This window comes from Cottoperca gobio, chromosome 16, assembly GCF_900634415.1.
Source record: "Cottoperca gobio chromosome 16, fCotGob3.1, whole genome shotgun sequence".
NCBI classification, from domain to species: domain Eukaryota; kingdom Metazoa; phylum Chordata; class Actinopteri; order Perciformes; family Bovichtidae; genus Cottoperca; species Cottoperca gobio.
This window is the reverse complement of record NC_041370.1, coordinates 9,023,761-9,047,819: the sequence shown is the minus strand read 5'-3', so window position 1 is coordinate 9,047,819 and position 24,059 is coordinate 9,023,761. Positions and strand designations below refer to the sequence as shown.

At 40.7% G+C, this 24,059-nt stretch overlaps 4 protein-coding genes across 9 annotated transcripts; 1 reads left to right on the top strand and 3 right to left on the bottom strand.

Moving 5' to 3' along the window:
* The first annotated feature begins 279 nt into the window (after nt 1–279).
* On the top strand, nt 280–6,931 carry phc1 (polyhomeotic homolog 1). Its single transcript, XM_029452346.1, has 14 exons — nt 280–402; nt 1,267–1,388; nt 1,516–1,626; nt 1,715–1,780; nt 1,882–2,019; nt 2,416–2,616; nt 2,731–3,441; nt 3,796–3,931; nt 4,060–4,238; nt 4,367–4,430; nt 4,545–4,632; nt 4,845–5,019; nt 5,416–5,653; nt 5,747–6,931. Exons 2-14 carry the CDS (start codon nt 1,272–1,274, stop codon nt 5,896–5,898), a joined length of 2,376 nt encoding a protein of 791 aa, XP_029308206.1. The 5' UTR covers nt 280–402; nt 1,267–1,271; the 3' UTR covers nt 5,899–6,931.
* On the bottom strand, nt 6,829–11,581 carry styk1b (serine/threonine/tyrosine kinase 1b). 3 transcript variants are annotated; one of them, XM_029452347.1, is made up of 10 exons: nt 11,391–11,581; nt 10,414–10,469; nt 10,129–10,299; nt 9,235–9,567; nt 8,926–9,107; nt 8,717–8,791; nt 8,357–8,565; nt 8,183–8,223; nt 7,736–7,832; nt 7,423–7,615 (listed from the first exon to the last, which is right to left on the bottom strand). In XM_029452347.1, exons 2-10 carry the CDS (start codon nt 10,466–10,468, stop codon nt 7,423–7,425), a joined length of 1,356 nt encoding a protein of 451 aa, XP_029308207.1. In that variant the 5' UTR covers nt 10,469; nt 11,391–11,581. The 3 variants fall into 3 exon arrangements, with proteins under 3 accessions (XP_029308210.1, XP_029308207.1, XP_029308208.1); XM_029452348.1 differs by lacking the exon at nt 11,391–11,581 and adding an exon at nt 10,570–10,910; XM_029452350.1 differs by lacking the exon at nt 11,391–11,581 and having other exon boundaries at nt 6,829–7,615; nt 10,414–10,468.
* Nucleotides 11,582–13,428: 1,847 nt separating this feature from the next.
* Nucleotides 13,429–16,191, bottom strand: LOC115021860 (glutathione S-transferase kappa 1-like). 3 transcript variants are annotated; one of them, XM_029452580.1, is made up of 9 exons: nt 16,087–16,180; nt 15,938–15,997; nt 15,676–15,788; nt 15,475–15,556; nt 14,968–15,096; nt 14,687–14,832; nt 14,160–14,276; nt 13,977–14,070; nt 13,429–13,698 (listed from the first exon to the last, which is right to left on the bottom strand). In XM_029452580.1, exons 3-9 carry the CDS (start codon nt 15,742–15,744, stop codon nt 13,649–13,651), a joined length of 687 nt encoding a protein of 228 aa, XP_029308440.1. In that variant the 5' UTR covers nt 15,745–15,788; nt 15,938–15,997; nt 16,087–16,180; the 3' UTR covers nt 13,429–13,648. The 3 variants fall into 3 exon arrangements, with proteins under 3 accessions (XP_029308440.1, XP_029308441.1, XP_029308439.1); XM_029452581.1 differs by having other exon boundaries at nt 15,676–15,783; nt 16,087–16,168; XM_029452579.1 differs by having other exon boundaries at nt 15,676–15,783; nt 15,938–16,191.
* Nucleotides 16,192–18,129: 1,938 nt separating this feature from the next.
* On the bottom strand, nt 18,130–23,518 carry rap1gapl (RAP1 GTPase activating protein-like). 2 transcript variants are annotated; one of them, XM_029451894.1, is made up of 19 exons: nt 23,298–23,518; nt 23,082–23,135; nt 22,870–22,960; nt 22,651–22,686; nt 22,502–22,549; nt 22,127–22,324; nt 21,949–22,046; nt 21,051–21,129; nt 20,748–20,801; nt 20,584–20,667; nt 20,391–20,491; nt 20,170–20,299; nt 19,921–20,082; nt 19,623–19,694; nt 19,075–19,161; nt 18,811–18,966; nt 18,628–18,711; nt 18,512–18,531; nt 18,130–18,425 (listed from the first exon to the last, which is right to left on the bottom strand). In XM_029451894.1, the coding sequence occupies exons 1-19, from the start codon at nt 23,366–23,368 to the stop codon at nt 18,341–18,343; spliced, it is 1,710 nt and encodes a 569-aa protein (XP_029307754.1). In that variant the 5' UTR covers nt 23,369–23,518; the 3' UTR covers nt 18,130–18,340. The 2 variants fall into 2 exon arrangements, with proteins under 2 accessions (XP_029307754.1, XP_029307755.1); XM_029451895.1 differs by having other exon boundaries at nt 23,082–23,114; nt 23,298–23,516.
* Nucleotides 23,519–24,059: the final 541 nt, after the last annotated feature.

The following is a 24,059-nucleotide window of genomic DNA, read 5'->3' as shown; positions in this document are numbered from 1 at the left end:
TGAGATATTATTTTAATCAAATCACAATTTCTACTTCTTCAAAGTAGTTGGGTTACTATACAATCTTTCCACATACTCCTGGCAACTGCACACATACCCCCTGGGGTACAAGTAGGCTACTATTGTTTGGGAATCTGTCATGAATGAATTATAACTATTATTATAACTACATCCATGGACTCACTGAACTGTGTGGATCTACACCCGCCCATACAGTGGGTGGCTGTACGCGTTCTTTGACGCTGGTTTAATCCACCAGCACACGAATAAGAAGAAGAGGGGCGGGGTTTCATTGGAGGCAAAAACCCTGAAAGGGGCTATCGTTGTTTGTAGTAAAACCCAAGATCGCAATATAAACCTGAGTGCATTTAAGTGTGAAAAGGACAGAAATACCAAGGAGAGGTAAACACATAAGCACGCCGAAAAAAAAAAAACTAACGTTGACTTCTTGCAAGGGTGATGGCAGGTAGTTGCTAGCTTTCTGCTGCAGTAAGAAGCTAGCATTGCTAGCTAGTTAGCATATATAGCTTATGTTGAACTAACGCTGCATCTTTTCTACTAGTGAGTGTAAGCACCAAACTAACACTTGCTTCTAATATTTCTGCACTCCGCCTTTTTTTCTAACCCGATTACAAACGTTATTGTGTCATGTATGTTTATTTACGGTATGTCAGACTTTTGTTTAGAAATGGATAAGCTAACTTGCAAAGTCTATTGTAGTTAGCCACAGCTGGCTAGCTTCTTTCTTACTTGGTGTTTTGAGCTTTTCCCCCATGTTGTTCTTTCTCTCGCATTCATCTATCATGTTGACAGCTGGTCTTCTAATGGAAATACCCCAATGTTCATGCTAGCTCATATTAGTTGTAAAGTAAAAACGTCTGGCAAGCTCATTAGCAGTTAAAAATACAGAATGAGGTGTGTAGCAAGCTGTGATTTATGGGTCCTCCTTAAAATATACCTCAGTACCCCTGATTTAAAAATTAAAAAAAACTTTACTTTAACTAGAAGTTGTCTTCATTTGAATGTCAACAGTGTTAGTGACTGATCATTTAATTTTGCATATGTGCATTTATTTATTTTCCATTACTATTGTATGGCCCCAGTAAAGAGAAAATACCAAATGGCATGTTCAGCACGTCTTCAGGCTAACATATTTACAGTTGAGCAAGAAAGCAGGTTTTGCATTAAAAAATAATTATTTATGGTGTATACAACAATTTGGTCACAAAAATACTTTTTAATGAGTGGCTTCTGTGTTTTGAGCAGCAAACATGGATGCAGGTGAAGACCAAAACACAGGCACCACCAATGGAAATCCTCAGGCAACCGGGAACTCTCGTGCACCCCAGATAGCCCACATGTCTCTATATGAGAGACAGGCTGTACAGGTGTGAATAAACTACTGCATAGATGTGATGAAAATACTAATGTTTGGTATCTTGAATTGATAATAATATATAAATATAATAAACAACATATTTGTGTGTGTGTGTGTGTGTGTGTGTGTGTGTTTAGGCTCTCCAAGCACTGCAAAGACAGCCAAACGCTGCTCAGTACTTCCAGCAGCTCATGCTGCAGCAGCAGATCAATAGTGCCCAACTCCACAACTTGGCCGCCGTGCAACAGGTAACCCGAATTATGACAGGAAAATGCAGTCAGTACAAAAATATGATAAGCAGACGCACTACACTTATTAATTCTCTCCTACAACCAGGCCACGCTTGCAGCTAGTCGTCAGTCCAATACACCAAGTAACAGCATGTCCCAGGCGACCACCACTGTAAGTTTCGTTGTAAGTTGCTTGAATTATTAATTACACAGCTAGTTTTTGAATTAATAAGGTAGGTTTGATAAACATGTAGAATGTTCTGTTCCTCCCAGGTCAACCTAAGCACCACTTCTGCTGGAGGTACCATGACCACTGCCCGTCCCCACGGCCCGACCACCTCAACAACAACTCTCAACCAGTCGGTGCTGCTGGGTGGAAACTCTGCAGGTCAGGGGCAGATGTATCTTAGGGTGAGTTAAAGATTATTGTGCGCTGTGTCCATTTTGAGATATCAATTTAAATGAATGCATATTGGGCTTGTCTGTGTAACCAAATTATGATATACTGATGAAACCTTTAATGGGTTTGTGTAAGCTTATTGATTTAGTGTTCTAAAGATTTACTTACTCATAAATACAGTCATGTATTCTACATCTCAGGTACAGCAGTGTTCTTTGGAACAAAGGTAAGAACTCTGTTAGCCTGAGCAGTAATAGCCACTATATGTATACATAATATTAAACTTAAATTGAACTCCCTCAACAGAAAATCCGAGATAAAATTTCTCGAATACCGGCGATACACGGAAGAGCCTTTTAAAAATGAGCACTCAACATTTATCACCAAACCATCTGTCTTGCTCATAGGTCAATCGCTCTCTAAGGGCTCCCCTTGCCTCTCAGCTCATCTTCATGCCTGGTGGTACAGCAACAGCTACTGTAGCCACAGTAGCCCAGACACAGCCCCAGCAGCAGCAGCAGCAGCAGCAGCAGCAGCAGCAGCAGCAGCAGCAACAACAGCATGAAGTCGCTCATACCACTGCCAGTGCCCAGTCTGACAATGATCAGGTTTGAGTACCATGACCTACTTGCAATGTGAAATCTTAAAGATGTAATAGTTTTCAGAGATGTGATTGTCATGGGAGGGCATTTCACCACAACCTACTCTTACTTTTCTTACAGGTGCAGAATCTGGCCCTACACTGCATTTCCAATCCCAGAGCAGTTGCTGTCAAGTCTGAGCTCCCGGAGAGGAAAGATGTCGCCGGCTTTTCTCTCGGTCAACAGCAGCAGCAGACTTTTGCCCAGACAGCTCAGCAGCAGCAAGTGCAACCACAACAGCAGCAACAAATGGCCAAACCCAACTTTACTCAGCAGTCCACCGCTATGCATTTAAAGACTGGTACTCCGGCTGCTTCTGTGGCTCCTTCCTCCACCTCCTCCCAAGCACTCCCTCTCTCCCAACTCCTCCTGTCCTCCTCTGCTGCTCCCATGATACTGGTTCCCACCTCAAATGTCCCTACCACCACCCAGGGTTACTCCATTAGTTCGGTGACCCCAAAAGCCAACATTAACACGCAGACTCTGGTGGTGCAGCCCCTACAACAGGCCAACACTACTGCAGAAAAAGGACCTGTACCAATCCAGCCCAAGACAGCTCAGGGACACCGCTTACCTGTGCAGCTGTCTCCTCGACACCCACCTCACATTCTCCCAGCGCCACCCAACAACAGCCAGCACAACACTCCCCACATCCCTGTGCAGCTTGTGGGAGCCAGGCAGGGGTTAGCGGGAAACGCACATGCTGTGGCCCTGGCACAGGCACGAAGCAGCATGGCCCAGGAAAGTACAGCCGGTGGGAATGTTAACACAGTCTCCAACGACAGCGCTATGGTAAGATCGACCATTGGAAGGACATACTGTGCGACACTGACACTTCTTTAGTTAGGCGTAAGGATAACTGTCAGTAGGTGTGTAAATCACAAGTTCGATTTGATCCAATTCAGGGGCCTGCGGTCGATATGAGACTATATCATAATATCATAATCTTTCAGTAATAGGATGGAAACGGTGATACAGACGTGCCTTCAAAATTTTAAAAATAAAGGCGTATCTTAATGATGATGATATGGTTTCAATTTGCTTCGTTAATCATTGAAACAATTCATATCAATGTATAGTTACACCCCAACTATCAGTGTACAAGGAATTGTAACAGGTATGTGTTCTTTCCCCACATACCATTAGATAAAGCCTGCCATTGGCTCTCTGAAGAGAAAATCTGACTGTGATGCACCAAATGAGATGACAACAGAATGTTCAGACTCTGCACCCTTGAAAGATTCTGCTCCGCCCTTGTCCCCTGCCCCGACAAAGGACTCGGGTATGTTGATTTGTCATCTCCAAATCAAGCGTTGGATTATTAGGAGCAATACTAAAAATTGTACCTTAGTCTTAGTAATCTGGTTGACATATCTCAATATTTTCCCTGTTTCATTCTATCCCCACTAGCTCCTCCTGTAGCAGCTGCCTTCTCATGTCCTCCCACCCTGTCCTTGCCTCTGCCCTTGTCGAGAGTTGGGCACGGGGACAAAGACAGAGCGCCTGTTCCCCAGGCAGTGGTCAAACCTCAAGTGCTCACCCACCTCATAGAGGGCTTTGTCATCCAGGAGGGAGCTGAGCCCTTCCCCGTAAGTGTGCACTGCTGCGATAACATAGATTTCCCGTTAAATCAAATCTCTTATCTGAAACATGCTGACTTTGCACCTTTCCGTGTGAAGAGGTTTCCTTACTGTCAGGCTTGTGTTTGATGTGACAGGTTGCTGGACTCTTGAAAGACAGAGATTTTGCCCTGGTTGGCCGCTCAGAGAATGGACCTCCGTGTAAGTGGTGGAATAACTTTTATTCTTTAATAATCATCAAGCATGATGGCACAAATCTGCACGTCTTCAGTATTTCTTAAATGTGTAAGTAAGCGCCTTCTTTTTCTTCTTCAGTGTTAAAGTGTGAGTACTGTGGAAGCCTCGCCCCGGCCAGCCAGTTCAGAGGATCAAAGAGGTTCTGTTCAAATACTTGCGCAAAGAGGTATGATTTACTTTAGCTTCCCATATCAGCATTGTTTTTATTTTTGGTTTGTTGTATGACTAGGCCCTACATACCTTCAAAAACTCTGCTTTACATCAAGAACAGGTTAACATATGTAATGAGGGAACTAGCCAGGGGATGCCACTTGAGTAAAAACTACAAGAGAACAGAAGAACATGTCTTGAGTATTGACTGCGCTCCTGGATCCACAGGTATAATGTGAGCTGCAGCCAACACTTTAAGACAAGCAGAGGGAGGAGTGGTGGTGGTGGGCTTCCACCGCCTCCAGCACCCACTGAGAGAGCTGCTACAAGAAGAGGTCCGTCTCGCAGGAGCAGTTCTAATATCAACTGTAATAAAATATCAAACAGGCATCTAACTGTCAAGGTAAGATCCGTAGTTCAAAGTCACCTTCCTAAGAAGTGCAGCTGTATTGATACATTTGATATTAACTTGATATAGTTTATTAGATGTCCATTGTTGTCCAAAACTATTAAAAACCCATCAACCCTCTATATTCCAATAGATGACATGATCCCACATATCCTGCTGTAGTGTGGTACATGTGTATTATTACGCAGCTGAAAATAGTCCCCTAACAAAGCACTATTTGAGTAATGCTAAAGACTACAGTACCCAGCTTGAGCATATTATTTAACCTTATTTAAAGATAAGACTTTATACTTGTCAGCCTTATGCTTTAAATATCACGTGTTTACATTATCAACAAATGCAGCCTACTCTCTGATCTCCTTTTGTGTCTCCACTCTATTTTTGGCGTAGTGTCACTCGGAGTCCAGCCGCTCGGAGGATGTGTCCAGCGACGGGGAAGAAGAGGAAGACGATTCTCTTTCACTGTCCCCGAGCTCTTCGCACTCCTGCTCAAGAGCAGAGCGCAACGTTCCTCCGTCTGACAGCTCAGCTCCTGGTAGCCTCCCACTAGAGGGGGCTAACTTTCTCTCATCAACTCCTGCTCAGTGGAATGTGGAAGAAGTCTGCCGGTTCATCTCTTCACTTCAAGGTTGGTGTTTGGTTTTTACGTTTTTGTAAGCCCCAGCCACGTGTCCCGTTATCTCTTTGTACTAACTCTATCTTCCCGTCTGATTGTGTCCAGGTTGTGAAGAGTTGGCGGCCCAGTTTCTGTCGCAGGAAATAGACGGGCAGGCTCTGCTGCTCCTGCGAGAGGACCATCTCATCTCCACCATGAACATCAAGCTGGGTCCCGCTCTCAAGATCTGTGCCTCCATCAACACCCTGCGTGAGTGATGCAATGAGTTCTTAAGAGGGACACCACCATCGGTTTCTCATTGATGACTTCTCGCTGGAATCAATACCTGGACCTCTTTTTAGTAAGAAGTTAAAAAGACTCAAATCTACGAGGACAGTGAGGATGTTTTTTTTTTATACAAAACAATGGTGCCCCATCGTTCATGTGGATACATGGGGGTGGACAGTTTACTTTACGGACATTGCATGTGCAACAACATGTTTTATGTGCGAGTGCGAGGTGAGTATGGACAGTCTTAAGTATCTACGTCAGTCGTGCTTGTCAGGTTTCTTTTTTTATCTCTCGCTGTGAGTAGAAGCATTTTTTTTTTATGTATACTCTTATAAAAACTGTGCAAAGCTACCAGCTTGCAGTAATTGGTGCTAGGTCTTCTAACTAGGACAGCTCACCTGGTGGGGTTAAAAAAGAAAAGAAACGTTGCCTTCTTGATGTATTTCAAACGGTGCTTTAACTTTAGTAATATGATTTGGAGTGATGTCAACATCAGTCCACTTCATTTTTTTCATTTCAGTCTTTTTAGTAGTTATTTGTTTGTTTACTGTAGATGTTCAAACCAGGCTCCAATCACATTAAGCGAAGGACACTCAATAAGCCTGTTATTATAATTAGTTCATTTTTACCAGTTATTAAAAGTTTAGTTTTGTATCTTTTCCATTTTGTACTACAATCCAAATTATTTTTTCATGGATACAATATAGTTTTAGTAGCTTTAATCAACTTAACTACCTGAAAATAGGTATTTCTAATGCTTCGCTCTCTCAAGGGCTGAGTGGAAGTGCTCTGTGTACATGTATGCAGAACTACCAATAAACAATACCTGTTACTGTGTGTGTGTGTGTGTGTGTGTGTGTGTGTGTGTGTGTGTGTGTGTGTGTGTGTGTGTGTGTGTGTGTGAAAAAAGATCATTGTAGGACTTGATATATCTTTATTCACATTTCAATTTGTATAAACAGTTTGAGTTAATTTCTTACTTGTAGATGTTCACATGAACTGCGCTCTTAGAGAAGACAGTGAGTGTAATAAAAGCTTATATACATTTATGTGCTCTTCATTTCCACAACTGCCAAATGATATATTACATCTGTTAATATAAATGTGCTTTAGGTTATAAACAAGATCTGTTAACCGTCATAAATTGACAGTGTCGACTACAGGTTCAGGATGCAGCGGCTGTACATTGGTCAAGTTTACACATCTTTATTTACTGGTTGTATTTCTCCAACTGAACCTGAAAGATTTAGGTATTGCCTCGACAGATGAAGACGCGTATGAATGAGGTCTTACCTAAATGGAAATAAATGGTTCCCAAAAGTAAGTATTTAGCACACGTTTGTAGGAACCAGAAGTAAGAGAATACATACCAAAATAAAAGTACAATTTTAGTTTCCAAAGCTCTCATAAACAAAGTTAAGAACTCTTTCATTGCACCTGAAATATATTGTTTTGTAGAAGTGCACCAATGAGGAGAATAGTGCAATTCATTTTGCTGGCACAAGCAGTGATCAGAAAACAGTGTAGCTGTTGGTTTCCCCGTATCCTGCTTCCCGCAGGTACTGCTCAATGTTAACCGTCGTAGGCGCCTTGAGCACTTTGTCGGAGGCACTTTTCTCTCCTGAGAGAAGCTTGCGGCTCACCTCAGCCAAAGTGGGTCGTTCTTGATCCTTCCACTGGCAACAACCCTTAATGGTGGCGTATCTGAGAGAGAGAGAGACACAGAGAGAGACAGAGAGAGACAGATTTGCAGCACATATGTTAAAGAGGGAAACGGCTTCAGGTTTGCTTGTGTGTTACCTGCTGCATGCACTGGATACTTACAGCGTGTTGGAACAGTTGGAAGGCTTTTTCAGACTTTTCCCTCGTTGGTGAAACTGCAGAAGCTCATTAACTGAGATTTCTGCAAATGGAGCTTCACCTGGAGAGAAAATGTATAAAAAAGGTATATTTACTTTCACCATGCAATATCAATATATATTGTGTTGTATAGTAACTTCTCTGGAAAATCAGTATGGTTTTCTGTTTAGGGATACAAAATAGCATACTTCATTACAATGATGCAAAAGTCATATTAGAATACACAATTGCTATAAAGTAGTTCTGTTTATGGGTTTGCACTTGCTTCAATTGCCTAATTCAACCAGAGATACTGTATTTCTAAGTAATTCTTCTCATCATATGTATACATTGCTCAACCCAAGTACCTCATAATTATTTTTTTATGGTTTATCCGTTATTTATGTTTCCAAAAGTAAAAATTCAACTTACCCAATGTTGCCATTTCATACAGTAATATGCCAAGTGACCAGCTAGAGAGGAACACACAGACAATGGTTAGACTCTTCCATTCAGTAAAGGCTCTTAATAATATGCTCACAGAACAGCAGTTAATTGTCCATACATATTGTATTGCAGGATGTAAACGGAAACAGAGAAACTCACATGTCGCTGCTCATCCCGGCCGTTCTCTTAGCCAACACCTCTGGTGCCTGCCATTTCTTCATGCTGGCATCATCTTTCTTAGTGGCTCCCTGGTTCTTCCTTGTGTAGACACCATGCAGGCCCCAAAGCTTGGCAGTGTACTCCTTGGTGACCAGAATGCTGCGAGCACGAATTTGTCCATGAAGAAGATCTTTGCTGTGCAGGAACTCCTGATTGGGCAACAAACGAGGGACATCTCAGGATTCAACACACAGGTCTGTGCAGTAGATTTCAATTCAGTCGTCACTGCTGACATGAAGTGAATGTGTAAACCCTCAGGTAGGAGGTATGTTTGTTAGGTATGTTTGTTAGCATACTAACCAGAGCTGAGGCCACCTGTTTGGCCATGGTAAATATCCGTCTCTCAGTCATCTCACATGGAGGATCCACATGTTCCTAGAACAAAACAAACACAAAGAGAAGTTTCTTAGTTATTTGGAAGATGACAGATTAATGTTTCTTTTTGCTTAAACATATGGTTTGATGCTCAAAGTGAGTTAACACACATGGGAGCAGTATAATAAATATACCTGTCTGCATCTCCACAGGAAGCTGAGCAGGTCTCTGTTCTCCAGCTCTTCCACAACTGTAACCAGCGGAGCTCGAAGTGAAACCACACCGAGAAGCTCTGGCAGGAAGGGATGGGGTCCCAGCTGCGACAAGAAGGACGCAAAGCCCAGGAAGTTGTGTCTTTCTTCGGCATCTGCGGTGTCTGTAAAACGCGAGAATGAGACGGAGATGAGAGTGAAAAGAGGAACACTGCAGTTACAGAAACCATGTCCTGAAAATCAAATGAGACAATTAAGAACTTCCATTAAATTCAAGTTTAACCATCTCACCGTTCAGGACTCTCAGCACCACGTTCCTGTTTTCCATTCGGGCCCTGTAGAGGGACACGGAGGTCTCGGAGCGCAGGGAGAAGGCAACAGGCAGAGGTGTGACCAGGTTGAAGGACTCGGGGAGCCTCTGACGGGGCAACTCTCTGGGCTGGGCGATGGGAATGAAACTGGGCTTGGAGGGCTGCGGTGGGTGGTTGGGTGGAAGAGGGGGTTTGTCCACCGACACAGAGAGGGTTTTGGAGAGGTAATTGTTCGGGGGGTGGAAGGTGGAGTAGGAACTGGGCACGTCCAGAGCGATGCTTTCATGCTCCATGACATTGATACCTGGTGGAGCTATGTACAGAAAGTCAAGGGAGAGACAGAGATTAATTATCATAAAAAAGAGAGTGATGGAAAAGCCTTATGTTATGTTATAAAATGATGCTATAGAGTAGATGCTAGAACTTTGCATCTGTCATCTCAAAACAAGAATACAGTTTACTGTATAAAAAGGAAAACATAATGATCTATTTGTCCTTGAATCCATAGTTGATTAATACGTACAAACACAAAGTAAAACATCGACTCCAAGAATATATATGAGTTGTATGGAGGTAAAAACCTGACCACTGACAAAGTCAGCCTGGTAGAAATAAAGGAGGTGGTTACTTCGGCAAGTGTTATTTAATTGTGTAAAGTTCTGGCAGCTTTAAAATGTGTTAAATTGACACGATGATAAGTCAGGCTTATAGCTGAGTTTGTGCTGAAGAAAACCATGAATGTGGCAAAGATTAAAAGGTGATAAAGAAAGACAAATAGAGAGTTAACTGCACCTCCGCTCCTAAATGTACTGTATCTATGGATTACTTATTCAAATCATCACCTAACAAACGTGTGTTTATTCCAGTGACTTACCATCGATGCCATGCAGCGCTCTCCTGGCGGTCGACTTTGAGACCTGCGGACGGAGGCGTTCGACTTTCTCTGGACAAAAGTGCAGCAGGAAAATGAAAACCACAGTGACCAGGAAGATGGCCAGCAGAAAGATGGGCACGATGATCACCTCCTGCTCGTACACACGGATCTCTGCAAACAGGAGCAGACACTATGAAACATCAATCTTTATCATCACTCAACAAGTCTGGTGTACAGTGATGTCAAAGTCATTCTTCAAGTTCTGTCTCTGCTGATAAAACGTACCACAGATAGTGTCTCCATGCTTGCAGCGGAAGTCTGCCTCTGCTAATGAAGACATCCTGTCAAGAAAATAAAAGTTTTGATTCACTTTTGTCCTTTCCTCATACATCGTTCACACTGTCACACTTTATATTCAGTAGGTTACTTCCATATGCTTACAAGTGTTATGCACTAGCTTCAGGATAGTTTCTATTTACAATAACAACACATAAGGTGACAGTTGTAGTCCTGAAAGCCATTTTTGTCCCTGGGGCTGAATCTGTGAAGAGTAACACGACTCTTGCAGAAATCCAGTCGGAGAAGAAGGTGTCCGAGCGAACGTGTAACTTCAGATGTTGAAGCCTATCAGTGTCTCAGTCAGAGGTGTGAGAAACGGTTCTCTCCAGGCAATCAGAATAAAGGCTCTGAAGCCTCACACCATTGCTTTTGTTCAATTCATCTTATTTTGAAACTTTGATCCTTCTTTCAGTCTTACAGCACAGACCTCAATTGTTTGCCAATCGTACAAACAAAGTATTACTATACACCGTATCAGCTTCACCAATGCTGTATACAGAAACAAAATGTATAATTTCAAACTGAGGAATCTTTTTGCTCTACATTTGGACTCAGAGCTTCTTTTAAAGCCGTGTACAGGAACAAAAATGACACTGCAGCCACTCATGGGAAATCTTAAACCACATGATCATCCTTTACGTCAGATCCAAGCTCTCTAAACCTGTTCATCTGCTTTTTTCGACCCATACATGCTAGATTTGTAATACACACCCAAAGGGCAAACATTAAAAGCAAACAAAGCACCGGCGTGCACACTCAAAACTGATAGATAATCACAGAAGGACTGTACCCAGAATAAGATACACTATTCAGGCTTTTACTAGATTGATATTATGCATAAACATGAGCTCACTCTACCTCAGAGCTACCATAACAATATATTACAGCACTTAAAAAAAGCATATAGTGTATAAAATCCTTACCTTAGCTCCTTCTATTGTGTCTTATAACTGAAAATGAAATGTGTAATCCTGTGTTTTCAGGCTCATGTTTCCCTCCTTCATACAGTCAGACACTTTTCATACATCCTCCCAGATGAAAGTGTTATCCGGGTTCAGCTGAGCCGCTCAGATCTTCATCGTCTTGTTTTCGTCAGGCGATTAGTCGGGCTCAGGGGATCAATGCACTGCTCTCTGTTTGCCTTACACCTTGTGTGTGTGTGTGTGTGTGTGTGTGTGTGTGTGTGTGTGTGTGTGTGTGTGTGTGTGTTTTCTTAACTCCACCCTCCTCACATACACCTATCCCTTCTTCTTTACTTAGCTCTTCCTTCTTCCTCCTTTCTGTCACTCGGCCCTATTTAAGAAGTGATCACTGAAATCAGGTTTATGGAGACCCACAGTCTTGCCCCGCCTTTCTAAGACTTTGTTCTACCACATTCTGTAATTAGCATTTTCCTTCTCTGCAGTCAACATGTCAACTACTTCTGGCCCTGCCTTCCCCCTCTTTGTTTGGGGAAACCGGTCGTGTCACTCTTTGTCACTTTTAGGATATGTTAGGCATGTTTGGCTCTTATTGCGGTGGAACTTGTATGACAAGCTTGTGTGCCTGCTCTGGAATATTTAGTCAACAATAACCAACTGCATTTCTTTACGGGTTACATGCATTAAATGTAGAAAAACACATCAATAGTATGTTAATTAAGATTGTAGAAGAAGTGGAAGTTTGTGGAAGAAGTACTCAAATCCTGCAGAAGTATCAATACAACAATGTAACATTACATAATTTTAAGTAAAAGTCTTGCATTTCAAATGAAAAATTAATAATTTTCTTTTACTTTTCTGTAATTATGCTTGTTTGTAAAATAGTGGCTTCATGCCTTCAAGCCTCAAACTGTTATTTAAATGAAACCATCTGAGCAGTTTAAGAGATAGACTTCTGAAAAGTGACCAAACTAGAAACGGATTCTTTACAAACGGGTCACAAGACAAAAGGATTTGGAACCACTGGTAGAAAAATAATGATGCATTGTGTTTTATAAACTGTCATATGTTAGTGTACGGTAAGTAGAGAGCCACTGTACATCTGCCAACCGTATTATTTCTTTTGTCATTATTAGTGTTGTTGATCAGATTTCTGTATAACCTGATCCACAGTAGTTGAGCTACAACATCTGACACGCAATAAAAGAATTACTGTACTGCAGTATTTGATGAAATTGTAAAATGTGGTTTGACATTTATTTCATAACAAAAGGTTTTATTTACCCATCTATAACTGCATCCTGTTTAATGTTTCAAGGGGGTGGAGTGTCCCAGCTCGAATTTGGAAAGAAGAGTGTTACACCCACACAGCTCTTCATGTCTACCACAAAGCAAACACAAACACACACACACACACACACACACACACATCGATATTAATACCAATGTGCAATTTAATTTCCAGCATGCATTTGGAGTGTGAGAGGTAACGCGTACAGAAACGCATCCGTCCGCCGCAAATGGGTTAAAACTCAGGACCTTCTTGTTGTGAAGTAACCACTGAGCCAAAGAGGGATTTATGATCAAAGCAGTATTAATATATTCAATATGATGGTTTACAAAGAAGTGCCTGATTTCAAAGCAACAATGATGAAATGATTGCCCAGAAAAAATCTGGTCTTTTCATTTTGTATACAAAATGTGAACAAAGCTAACAAGCTCACTCTGACAATGTTAATATGCTGACGTTAGCACAGCTGAGACTAATGGTGATGGAATATGAAGATGAAAAGTACCAGTTCCTCCTGGTCTACACTAAATGTCTTGGCTATTCCTCCGATAGTCATGGAGACATTTCACCAAAGTTATCAGAATTCATCTTGTTGAGACAATGTCGTAGTTTTGGAGATATTTCAGTGGTTGGTACCGCCCGTCCCACCACCTGTACAGTCACAACACAAGTATAGCTAAACATATTAAATGATGTTACATAATGCCAGAAATCCTTTTCGTACATTTGTATATTAATAAACCTATAGCCTTTTCATCTGGAAGTTGTCAATGTTCCTTTTATTATGTACATAATTAACAGTACAATGGTATGTTACATTATTTACACCCATATTTGTAATAAGTTCTATATGAAATACGCAGCCTGGTTTTCAGAAGGCACAGAAAATATGAAATTTGAAAAAGAGAGATAAAATGAAAAGACATGATTTGTGAGCACACCGACGCTGTTTGTCAGGCAGCTCTGTATCTCACAGCCGGGCAGCTGGTTTGCCAGGCTGAGGTCCCAGCCACTTCTCCCCTGCAACAGAGAACAAAATGAGTTTGTGAGCAAGAATCTCAAAACAGCTCCAGCTTTAATTACTAATGCGATGCTGCACAAACCACAGAGGCTAATGAGAAGAGCCGTTTGTGAAGCGGTCGTGACAAATAAAGCTGTGAATTTCTTGGTGTTTATTATCACGGTTGATTTACACAGAGTGCTACAGTGGAGTAAGGCCTTGTTCAAGTGTCATTTTTAATATTTCTATTGTCACTTACGTGTGTTTGCGTTCATGATTGATGCACAGCACAACTCACCAATGCAGTGGGCCATGAGCTCAAATCTGTCAGATCCGAAAAACACCTCTGGCTTTCCATCTAAGTGACACACCACAAGGGGGAAGCCGAATGCCTGGGAAGAGGCAATAGGAGAGAATTTGGTCATTGCATTATAATGTCTCTCTTGCCTGAAAGTCCAATGAGAACTGAAGGAAAACTGACCCCATAATCAAGTGCCTTCTGTGTTGCGCTTTTCAGCTTGTCTTTGATCTCCTTTGAGGTGGACAGCTTCAGCACTTCTTTAATCTCGCTGTCAGACAGTCCTGCTTTCATTGCTGCCTGCAAAAAAAGAAAGAAAAGAAGCGACAACCACCGTTACAGCAGTAAACGGTGCTTATTAAAGCTGAGGAAGGCAACTTTGGCGAAACAAGGAAGAGTAAGTTCGATTTTGAAAGAATCCAACCGAAGAAATCTCTTTGCCTTCAGGCCTCAGTCCAAAACTTCTCGCCCAAAACACATGAACGCTGCTGGAGAACGAGTCCACGAGAGAGCGTTGGGGAGAGGAACGCATCATTGTCATTGCTAACCGCCTCCAACTACCTTAATAGGCGCACAGGAAAGTGTTTAACGCGGGCCGAATGAAATGATGACAGCCACAGATACCAGATTTTATCTTTTGTCAGAGCATTTGATTTATTAGTTCTGTCGAGATGTAAAGAACATTTGAAATGCATCTAAAATGTTGGTACCTCAGACAGTGATGCAGGTTCAGTGATGTCTTTGTCCTCACTCCAGATCCTTCTCCACAGCTCCCGGGACACCCGCTCCACCTGCTCGTCTCCACCCGTCTGCCTCTCTTGTACTGCTGTCACAAATCGCATCGCATTCAAGGAGCCTAGGAGAAGAAAACAGAAGAAGGCCTGACACCTGCTGCATTGTTTGTTTTGCTCAATAAAGAAATAGTACCACCACTGTCTCGTGCAAAGACTGAATCCAACCATGGTTTCCTCAATACACATCATGTATGTACCTTTTTGGAACATGGCCTCAAAGGGGTCAGTGGGAGACTGCAGAGGAACATCAAAATACTCCGACAAGCGTTTCAGATCCTTGGTCATGTACAGAAATTTGTTTGGAACCAGACCAGGGGGCTTGTTTCCTGTCATGAAAGATAAATATTATATTAAACATAATGGTAAATGAGTAAAAGTCCTGCATTCAAAATGTACAAAATACTATGCAGAAGGTCCAATTTTGGAACCATATGTATTATAGGGTTATAATTAGTGATGCATTAATGTTTTCATCACTTTAATGTTGCAGTTGGTAAAGGTGGAGCACATTTTAATTACTTAATAACCTTTAATATTTCATCATAATGTGTTTGTTGATTACATTTAGTATTATTAATCCGAGTTTGCAAACTAATGTAGTGGAGTAAAAGTATAAAGTAGTAGAAAATGGAAATACAAGTACCTCAAATGTGAAGTTAAATCCAGTACTTGTACTTAGTTACTTTCCACCATTGTGTATTTACCTGCTCCATGCATGATGCCACCCAGAAATGTAGGGCGCAGTTTGAGCTCTATATTCCACACGCTTCTGTAGCGGCACATGACCTGCAAACACAAACCATCCGGTTCTTTATTTCTTTTGTTGCTTCAATTTTCAACACAGTGTGTGTGTGTGTGTGTGTTTGTTTGTTTGTTATCAAAATGACGACAAAGAACAAACAAACCTCGAAGCCAAGCCAAGAGTATGGAGAAACCACATCGTAGAACAGCTCGATCACTTTCTTGGACGTCATCTTCGGGTCTGGTCAGAGGCGCTCGCTCACTTTTGTTCACTACGCTTAAATAAAATGTAAAGTTAACTGTTAACAGAAACCTTCACCTGCTAGCAGACTCAGTGCACTGCGCAGTGTGTCAAAGTTCAACTAACTTGACGCTCGGTGTAATGATAAGTCAACTTAGTAAATGTATCTAATCGACAGCAATTACCTTTGGTGGATTTCACAGACGTATCAGCGCTGAATTATCTTGACACGTTGTTAATATTCGCTGAAATAGACCTTATGATTTAGATGTTTTATAGCTACAGTTAGCTTGAGCTGCAAACAACACTGATAGGCTCAGTAACTGTGTCTGACCTTCTGCATTATGGACTTGCAATACAACATTACTGCCCTCCTCTGGAGCTACTTGGTGTAGAGACCATTGCCTCCGTTCTTCTTCTACGTTCTTCTTCTCGCTCTTCTTCTTCTTCTTCTTCGGGCTTTAAGGGCAGTTTGCATCCTCAATGTTGCACTCCTGCCATCCTCTGGAGGTAAGTCCTTCAGTGAGATGCTCAACTTGTTTTTAGTTTGACTTGAGGCCAGGGGCCAGCTAGTAAACGAACATTAATATTATTTATTAAGATAAAATAATTAAACATTAAAAGGCCCATAACTCATCTTTGAAATTCTTTATTTTCTCATTTAATTTAATCACTGAATTATGAATTAACTTGGCACAGGGATTGACACTAGACCTATAAATCAGGGATTTTACTGCATTTAATAGCTACAACTGTATTTTTGTTATAAATGCTTTAGATACATTTAAAATAATTAAAGATAATTTAAAAAAAGCCCCACCACCTGTAGAGCCACAACACAAGTATAGCTAAAAATATTACATAATGCCAGAAATCCTTTTCGTACATTTGTATATTGATAAACCTATAGCCTTTTCATCTAGAAGTTGTCAATGTTCTTTTTTCAACTTGGTGTAGACCAGAGATCTTCAACAGGTACTGCAGGGGTGGTCGCAACATTTTTGGTTGATTAGACAATTTGTTATATATATTTTCTAACCCCCACAAATATAAATGTCTTTAAATACACATTGACATGAATCCAACATATTGTAGCGAACAGATAAATGGAGGCAGAAGACGTTATTTTTCAGTCAGCAATGCACACATTCAGTATTAATTAAATAGCTTAGTATTGAATGCACAATAGCAGGGTAGCTATGTTTATATATGGCACTAGGCCCAGTTTAATATAAAACACAATTGTATACAATATATATAGTAGAAGGTCCCTGCTCAATCTCTCCATCAGTTTGGGGATCCTTGGGCCTGAAAAACGTTGAAGACCCCTGCATTAGAACATACACCTTCATGCAGGTAGTTGGTAGGGGTGTGGATGGAGAAGCAGGAGACAGGACCAAGTCATTTTCTTAATTTGTACAAGCAGAATTACATACAGCTGTTTCGGTCAGAGATATCGGACATATTAAGTGATCACATGTATTTGAACTTTCAGGATTTACAGGATCAGCTGGAGGTCATGATGGGAGGACGCCAACGAGGTACAGAGAAACTACAACTACGGCACTCTGGAAATCGTTGTATATGTATGTGAATGTGTATGTATATGTGTGTATATATATATGTATATATATATGTATATATATATATATATATATATACATATATATGTATGTGTGTTATATATATATAAATACATTATTAATATATATATATATATATATATACATATATATATACACACATATACATACACATTCACATACATTATATATATATATATATATATATTTATATATATATATATATATATATATATATATATTTATATGTATTTATATATAGATATATACATATATTATATATAGATATATATAGATATATATATATATATAAATAAATATATATATATATATAGATGTATATATGTATTTATTTATATATATATATATATATATATATATGTATTTATATATATATAACACACACACATATATATGTATATATGTATATGTATGTATATAGATATATATATATATGTATGTGTGTGTGTGTGTTATTATTCATAAGTAGTTTTTATATACGTAAAGGATCTGAATGCTTTTTTAATTACTAGTACTATATTCTTCCTCCTCTGTTCTGCTTCTTTCTATATTCAGTATAACTTGTTTGTTTCTACTGGAGTCATTAGACTCATCTTCATCATCAAAACAATCATTCTTCATTTTCTGCTTATTGTGCTAATCTTAATTTAATTTCCTTTGCTGTTCCTCTCCTCTGTCTCCTCTCCACTGTCTCCTCTCCACTTCCTCTTTTTACATCCCCATTGAAGTCAAACTGTTTTATTGACAATAAAAACACACAAGCGTAAACTCCAAACATTTGAGCCTTTCCTGGCAGTTTTATATTTTTTACATTTCATTGAAATACAATGTAAATAGTTTGTAGAATATCACTGCTATGACAGTAAAATAATTACATTCTCAAAATTACTTTTTACTTTTACACTTCATTTACATTTAAACCACCCAGCAGGATAATACAGTAGTAACCATATAGGCTAGCATGTCTATAGGTATAGTTCAAATCTACAAATCTTCTTGAGGACTAGCTTGATCTTTGAGTTCAGCCGGCCCCAGACTGTCAGCAGGCAGAGGACCTGGAGATTTGTCACTGAAAATCAGAAACCAACAGTTATCTGTATTTCTAACTCAAATCATACAAAAGAGCAAATGTTGACCTGTCTTCATAAGTCTCACCCTTCTCCATCTTTCTCTGTCTGTGAAAGAAGTTAGAAAAGAATATAAGTTTAATCATTTGAAAAGGGTATGTATTCAGTCAAGCAAACACATTCGATGCCATTGCAAAGTTTTACCTTAGGCTTCTGTAATGCACTGCCGCCAATCTTTCTGGGCACCCCAAGAGTCTCGAAAGAGTGACTGCGCACTCTTATGGCTCTCTAAAGACAGAGATTCAGAAGGAAAATGGTGAAGTTAAAATAGTAACGGGGTTTGTCAAATATGGGATAGTATTTCTGAAACTTGAGTCCAACATTAACCTTAAAGTTTTCAATGAATCCTCCACTTCCCTCAGTAACCCCCCGTGCACCCTCAGAAGATGGGAGTGCAGGCAGTGATCCATCCCCCATCATGCACTGGGAACGGGTGGAGAGTTCAGCCTGCAGGCTCTCTAGGAGCAACGAACGAGTGCGGAGCTTCATAAGAGAGGAGGGACAGGAGAGCGCACATGGAACAGAGAAGTCAGAGAACAAGCTTGTATATTTATGAATAAAAAACTAAATAATAATACTTTTTATCTCTACCTCTAGTCTGCTGAATCGTTGAGCTTTATAGCAGGAAATCTCTGCATTGATGAGTTTAGTCAGAAGGAATTCTCTCAGTAGAGAACGCTAAAAGACAAGAGAGAGGAAGACCTGTGAAGCATCTGGATTATTAAATTGTACTGTAGTGATTTAGGTAAACAAGGTGTGGAAAGAAGGCAGTCAGGAACACAAGACAAAGGCTGGATTACATACGGCATGCCGATTCTAAGGAGGTATTGAGTAGTGTGTTCACACTAGAGGAGTGACAAAAGAAAGTAGAACCAAAGCAAACAGCATCAAAACTAAATATCCGATTAGTACACTATTCTCTCAAAGTGCAATGCACTGATTGTGCTGAATCAGCTCCTAAAATGATGGAAAACAAACAATAAAAGTATAAAATCTTTGGAAAAATCTTTTGATATCTTTTTGTGAAGTTTGTAGTCACTGGTAGAAAAAGATGCTCACAATTAAAAGTGTGGCTGTTGCTGTGACATAGTTTTAAGAGAAATAAAATAGTTTTTTTATACATTTGTAATGTTTCTTACATCTGTGAAGATGGGAGGATCCGGGAGGACCGGACCAAACGGAGGAACATCCTCTCTGGCTGTGATGGACACCTGTGAAGAGGAGAACAAATATTAGATTAATAAACCATCCAAGTTTATTTTTTAACTGTAAAATGTCCCACGAAGAACTTGATCTAAATTCCAGCATTAGTTGGGCTTTACAAAATACAGTAAGGTTTATATACTGCTGTATATCATATATATATATATATACTGTATATATATATATATATAATATATAGTTAAATCTGTTCAACAGGGCTTGTTTTTCACTCACCTGATACACTGTTTCACCTGTCTCGTCTGCCCTCTGAATCCTCCGGACCACCAGGAAACAGTGGAGGAAGTGAGACTTGATAACATCAGAAAGAAAAGGGGTTTGGCCATCCTGGTAGACCAAAGCTACGATGTCATTACCAATGTGCCTTTTTCTTTGTAACTGTGTAGGAAGAAAAAAAAGTGTCAGTGTTTTCCAACTAGTTCCAGAAATACCCTGAGAAACTGAATCATCGGGGTGATAACTGACCTGCTGCGGGTCGCCCTCTGTGAAAGGCAGTTTGGTTGCGACATGGAACATGATTTCTCTCCCGTGAAAGGAAGTGAAGATGGCTTCACTTCCTGTCTGACCATGACACACATCCAGTCCTCCTCTGAAGCTGAGAATTGTGAGAAAATAAATCAATGGGATGTTACACATTGCGTGCGTTCATTGGTCCGGTTAAACATCATCAACATGGTGCACTTTACCTGCTAAAACCTTGCAGTTGAATCGTCTCTCCCAAAATAGAAAGGAGCTCTTTAAACTCTTCACTTTCCTCATTGTTACTAAGTATGTCTTCTTCAGTGAACTGGAGAGAGATAGACGTTTTCTTTTATGATACGGTGCCATATTTCAGTCATTTTTTTATGAATGCAGGATATGTTCTGCACAATTTCTTACCTGCCCGTACTTTTGGTACAAAATACCAAACTTGAAATTAGGAGACACTCTGTGTTCATCAAATGCAGTCATGAGTTCAGGAGCCTGAGGGATGAGTGAGAGGGAGATAAGCTCTGAAAGGATGTAAAACAACCGGTCATTTATTTGTCATTGAAGAGCATTACCTTGAGGTAGCTGACCACTTCAAACTTTGAGACAGTCACTCTGTCACAGAGCATCTAGAGAGAAGAAGTCATTTTATAGACTTAGTAAGTAAATACAGTTAACAATGAAATACACTGAAGTACAATTTTGAGGTATTTTACTTGAGTATTTCTGTTTTATGCTACATTTCTACAACAATAAAAATGCCAGTAACAGTATATAAAACAAAAACACTGATAACTTTTACTTGTGATACTTAAAAGTATTTTTGCTGATAATACTTCTGTTCTCAGTTATATAGATATGAATAAGTAGTTTAATACCTTTGCTAATTCAACAGCAGATGGGATGTTGGGGAAAAGGGAGACAGAGAAGACTCCATGCAGAGAGCACTCCTTCATTCTGTGAGACAAGCAACACAAACTCTGTATTATAGTCTGTGATGCTAAATTGCTTGGAATTCACTGTTACTACACTGTGGCAGTGGGGTGTGGTAAGGGCGCCGGCTGCTGGGGCAGCTGGAGGCCAGACAGCTGAACGGAATCAGGTAATCAGTCACATAATAAATGCATGGTGATGGCCTGGTTCTGTTCTCTTGCAGTAGGCTGGGTCCCAGCAGCGAGGTCGTTTGAGGCCACAGCCCAGCGGTGTCACAGCACCGAAGCAGCGGGAGCACCTGTCTGTGACCACCGCTTAAAAGTGTCAATTAAAAGTCTGTTTGGTACACTATTTCGTCTCCGATCATCGTTCCCTCTACTGTGGACAGGTGTAGTCCACATACACAAATGAGAAAGTTTGTGACTTGGACGCAATGTTGAAAACAGTCGAGCCAAAACCAATCACCGCCCATCGGCCTGATCAAACTTTCTAATTTTATAGCCAAACAGTACGCTCAAATATGTTTCAGAAAACATTTGAGGTGAAAAATAAACAATGCAGTTACAGAATCTTGATTCATAATTGGCCCGTGCTGCCTGGTTTGACAGTTTGAGCAGTGACTGACATGACTAGAGACTCCTCCGCTCTGATTGGTTGTTTTCATTCAGTGCAATCTTGCACATGTCAGGATATAGTGACAGTTTCAGCAATTGTATATCACAAAAACTATTTTTTATTAAAGTTAGCTACAGCTTTAAGGACAGGCATGCTCTGGGAAATGATTGTATTGCAGCCTAGATTATACAAACATTGTATGGGGACAAAATGGTTTAAGATCGCAACCTGAGTATCACCCGCAGCTTGCTCTCCTCTTCCTCCAAACACACAGAGAGAACCAGAGGCCCCAAAGATGGATCCACTGCTGTGAATGAGTGATGGTACTAGAGGGAACAAAACCTGATCAATCATATTTTCAGGAAAGATAACACATTCCTTGAAACTTTACATAAAGTCTGCTTACTCGTGAGCGGAAGAACTTGTGGTAGATTTTGGCCTCTGCATCTCTCTCCATGATGTCGTAGCTCTCTGGATCAAGGCCGTAGTGGGAGGATGTGGGACTCACATCTACAAGCCTCTCCAGTGGGGGATCTACCCAGTAACCCCCCAGCTTCGGAGGGAGGATGAGCGGCAGGTCTCCTCCTATCGTTACAAGCTGAGACTAAAATAGACACAAAGGAGCACCTGATGATGATGTGGGCCTGTCGTTTCTGTTGTTTGGGAAAACAAATGTCATGGCGTTCATAGAGTTCAGGGTCAGTGTCAACACACACGCGGGATCACACCCGTATATAGAGCCAACTCTGTGCTTTTTTTAATTCTCAGATTGGAGACTAACCTTCAGAGGAAGAGGGAATTCACACCGCTGCTCATCGATCCTGCTGCCCTGATGGACAAGGGGAGTATTGATAAGATGATAAGAAAGCTCTTTTGCTCAGACACCACTGAACACACACACTACACAGGATCAATTGTGCTTTAACTCACCTGCAGCTTTTCAATGATTTCAAACAGCTCTGTGTCCTGATACGGACAGACAGACAGCAGACGTCACACACAAATGCAGACGGAGAGAAATCGAAGGAGAAACATGACAAATGGTTCAGTTGCGAATGGAAACTACTCATGTAATATTTTAAAATACATTAAGTGTATTGAATTAAAATAAGAGTGGAAGATGCACGCTGGAAATGATAATGATATCACCCTCTGGCTGCTGCTGGCAGAGAGGAAAGGCTTTCTGTCACTGGCAGGAGAGTTCAAGATGTCCAGTGTGTTGTCCTCTGCAGATTCAGGTCTGCAGCAACAGGTTCATTTACAGCACAATTTCATCACTTCTCATTCAGTTCTTAATGTATACAATAAAGCTTGAACGTTTGCTCGAAACTGCTTCAATAAGATGGAAAATGAAACCTCACCTCGTCTCATCCTCACATGTGAATCTGTCCACACTGTAAACAAGGAAGTGAGAACTACTCGGAGAAGAAAACGGATCATCTTACATAGACAGGATTACTTATATTTAAAAGATATTAAACTATTACTGTTACTATAACTAACATTCAGTACATGGAGCTTCTCAATTGACTTAAAAATGTGAGCCCTAATTTGAGACAAACGGTGTCTTTACTCACCCTCCATATGCCCCAAAAGTGAAACTTCTCTTTCTGGAGAAAGACATGTCATTCCTCTTTTCTCTCTCCATGGCTTTGGTGTCACTGTGAATGTTTGTACATGCCAGTTTGCTACCGAGTCAATCAGGGCTGGCTAAGGTTGAATTAATTCACTCTATCATTCTGTCACTCCTCCTCCTCTCTGCCCCCTGCCTCTCACTCATTTAAGCTTCCCTTTCCTCCCTCTGTCCTGCTGTCAGCCAGACATTCAGCATTAACCCGCTCATGGTCGCAGGTATTGCAGCTGCCATAAACTATAAAACTGACGCGGTCGGGCTGCTTCATGCCACCGATCCTCCTGCTTGTGGATCCTCAGACTGACCGAACTTAAAGATAGACTTGTAAATAAATAAATAAATGTGTGAGACATTTTCTCTGGGACCTGTTACCCTTTGAGTCAGTAAGGATCATCAATTATTGACAGCGCACACAGTGAGGGTGAGGAGATAGACAGCAGGGGAGGGTGAGAGAGAGAGAGAGAGCGAGAGAGAGAGAGAGAGAGAGAGAGAGAGAGAGAGAGAGAGAGAGAGAGAGGAGGTGTGCACGAATGGTACAAATTACATTTCTATTAAGTGCGTACTTAAGTAGAAGTACACTGTAGGCTTACGTACCATACCATAAAACATATTTACAGTTAGTAACTGCAATTATGCATAGCCTTAACAGTATAGTGCAGAAGTTATATGTCATTTACATACACTTTCTGCATTTTCTTTTAATTAT

Coding starts and splice junctions, on each gene's coding strand:
- phc1 (XM_029452346.1), top strand. CDS start 1,272: ATGGATGCAGGTGAAGACCAAAACACAGGCACCACCAATGGAAATCCT. Junction 3,932..4,059: donor TGCCCCGACAAAGGACTCGG/GTATGTTGATTT, acceptor TATCCCCACTAG/CTCCTCCTGTAGCAGCTGCC. Junction 5,654..5,746: donor GTTCATCTCTTCACTTCAAG/GTTGGTGTTTGG, acceptor GATTGTGTCCAG/GTTGTGAAGAGTTGGCGGCC.
- styk1b (XM_029452347.1), bottom strand. CDS start 10,468: ATGTCTTCATTAGCAGAGGCAGACTTCCGCTGCAAGCATGGAGACACT. Junction 8,224..8,356: donor GCCGGGATGAGCAGCGACAT/GTGAGTTTCTCT, acceptor GTTCCTCTCTAG/CTGGTCACTTGGCATATTAC. Junction 7,616..7,735: donor TCCAACTGTTCCAACACGCT/GTAAGTATCCAG, acceptor TCTCTCTCTCAG/ATACGCCACCATTAAGGGTT.
- LOC115021860 (XM_029452579.1), bottom strand. CDS start 15,744: ATGACGTCCAAGAAAGTGATCGAGCTGTTCTACGATGTGGTTTCTCCA. Junction 14,277..14,686: donor AACCTGCATCACTGTCTGAG/GTACCAACATTT, acceptor CTTTTTTTGCAG/GCAGCAATGAAAGCAGGACT. Junction 13,699..13,976: donor GCTCATGGCCCACTGCATTG/GTGAGTTGTGCT, acceptor TCTCTGTTGCAG/GGGAGAAGTGGCTGGGACCT.
- rap1gapl (XM_029451894.1), bottom strand. CDS start 23,368: ATGGAGAGAGAAAAGAGGAATGACATGTCTTTCTCCAGAAAGAGAAGT. Junction 22,550..22,650: donor AAATCATTGAAAAGCTGCAG/GTGAGTTAAAGC, acceptor CTTGTCCATCAG/GGCAGCAGGATCGATGAGCA. Junction 18,426..18,511: donor ACAGAGAAAGATGGAGAAGG/GTGAGACTTATG, acceptor TCTGATTTTCAG/TGACAAATCTCCAGGTCCTC.